At 65.7% G+C, this 2043-nt stretch overlaps 1 protein-coding gene across 1 annotated transcript; it reads left to right on the top strand.

The window, feature by feature from the left end:
- Window positions 1-335: 335 nt before the first annotated feature.
- Window positions 336-1842, top strand: LOC101757511 (translation initiation factor IF-2-like). The gene is made up of 2 exons (XM_012847391.1): window positions 336-854; window positions 1795-1842. The coding sequence occupies exons 1-2, from the start codon at window positions 336-338 to the stop codon at window positions 1840-1842; spliced, it is 567 nt and encodes a 188-aa protein (XP_012702845.1).
- The last annotated feature ends 201 nt before the right edge of the window (window positions 1843-2043 follow it).

Genomic DNA, 2043 nt, shown 5'->3' with positions numbered 1-2043 from the left:
CGCAGATCATTGATGACCTGCTAGGCAGCAGCAACCTGCATGGTCAGCTCCCCGGTCCGCTGCCTCTCCAAGTTGAAGCGCTCCTAGAGCCCCCGCTCGAGCCGGAGGAAATCGGATTTTCCCCGGCTGCATTCTTGGAGAGCCTACAAGACAGTACGCCATCAGGGGTAAAGCAACGGGAAGAAAATAACCGTCAACAGAGAAAGTACCATACCCGGCCACCGGGAAAGATGACGCCGTCCAGCTCCCCCAACACCGAAGACAGAGCTGCGCGGATGTTAGCGAGTCCGCCCTGCAGTGCCTGCCACTTGCCCCATTCCGTGGCATCGTCGAACATGGAGAGGGGTCTCTGCGGGTCATCACGAGACGACCAACGCAGGACAGACCCGCTCCACGCCTTGGGAACGGGAGTGGTCGAGGCAAGGGTGGGGGCCGACCCCGACGGCGCCGTCAAGACGGGCACCACCATCTCGAAAGTCACCGGCCTCACCGACGGTCCCGGCGCACGCACCCCCGCCCCCGTCGAGGCTGTCGCGGGCACCGCCGACGCCAATGCACGCCCCAACCCACTTGTCGGCACCACCGCCTCTGACGCGGGTGCTGGAGCAAGTGTCCCTGTGGCCGCCTCGCCCCCCGTCGTGGCCTCTGGAGCAGGCACTTCTGCCTCCGCCGCCGCTGCCACTTCTTACGCGGCTCCCCGGGCTGAGGTCCCCACCCCCATCACCGCCGCCTCCTTCGACGCAGCCACCGGGGCGGGCGTCCCTGCCTCCCCCTCTGTCTCTGTCCCCACCGTGGCCGCGGGGGCAGACTCTCCCTCCTCCGTCACCATCGCCGTCCCTGTCAGGGCTGCTGGGGCAACCGCCCCCGTCTCCACCACCGCCGTCTCCTCCGCCTCGTCGACATTGAGGTCAATCACCTCCCCGACCTGAGGGCCCCCAGGAGCGGTACTCTGCACCGCGGGGTCGGCCGAAGAGGCAGAGGGCGGAGCGGGGTCCAGACCCTATCCCGTGCCCGACGGCGGCACCACTCCACTGGTTGCCGCCGCAGGGGCCACCTCCGTGGTAGGACCCGCGGTCTCACCAGTGACCCCGCCGCTCGCCGCCGGCAGGGCCGCGGTCTGCCCCGCAGAGGCAGACAACACCCGCAGCACCTTCTTGGGCACCAGCTGCAGGACGAGGCCTCGAGGGGCAGCGCTGCAAAACGATAAACAACATCAGCAAGAACAAACCCAATGCCGGAAAAGGAATGAGATTCGCGAGGAAATTTAACTCATGTTCCCACAGCGCAAGGACGGCGCGCACGCTTCGCCTCCGAGCCGGACGCCGACCCCGGGGCATCCGGCAACAGCCGCTTGTTGCCACTCCTCTGCTCCTGGGCCGCAGGTGCAGAGACGGGGGTCGGCTCCGTAGACCCCTGAGGGGCGCTTCGCGCCGACCCCTGGGGCGCGACCCCAGAGCCTTGCGGGACCAAGTCCCGGGAAGGTGGCCCGCCTGCTTTATCCCCCACGGCCGTCTGGGAGCGCGCCTCCCAGATAACGAACGCGCCCGACCGGGGGGATAGGATAAACTCCTCCTCCTCCTGCTTCTCCTCATCATCGTGATCGTTGTCGTCATCATCCGACACGACCTATCCCTGCCGCCACTGCTAGCTTCCCTTCTTCTCGGCCTTCTGGTACAGGCTAACCGTGAAGAAGTACTTCCACAGCGAGAAGTTGGGCTCAATGCCCAGGAACCCCTCGCATAGCGCGACGAACGCCGTGACATGCTGAATCCCGTTGGGGTTGAGGTGCTGCAGCTCAAGCCCGTAGTAATGCAAGAGGTCGTGGAAGAAGAGGCTCGGTAGAGTCGCGAACCCCCTCTCGTGGAAGTGGGCGAAGAAAACGACGTAGTCGGCGGGCGGAGTCGGCACCTCTTCCATCTCAGGGAACCCCCACTCATCCCTCTCCGTCCTCTCGCAAAGGAGGCCTTTTCTCACCAAGCCTTCGGCGTGTGAGGGGCCGAAGTGGGAACGCACCCAGGATCCCATCGCTGGAGGGAGAAGAGC

This window comes from Setaria italica, chromosome VII (assembly GCF_000263155.2).
Source record: "Setaria italica strain Yugu1 chromosome VII, Setaria_italica_v2.0, whole genome shotgun sequence".
Classification (NCBI taxonomy): Eukaryota; Viridiplantae; Streptophyta; class Magnoliopsida; order Poales; family Poaceae; genus Setaria; species Setaria italica.
The sequence above is the reverse complement of the archived record's forward strand: the minus strand, read 5'-3'. Positions and strand labels throughout refer to the sequence as shown.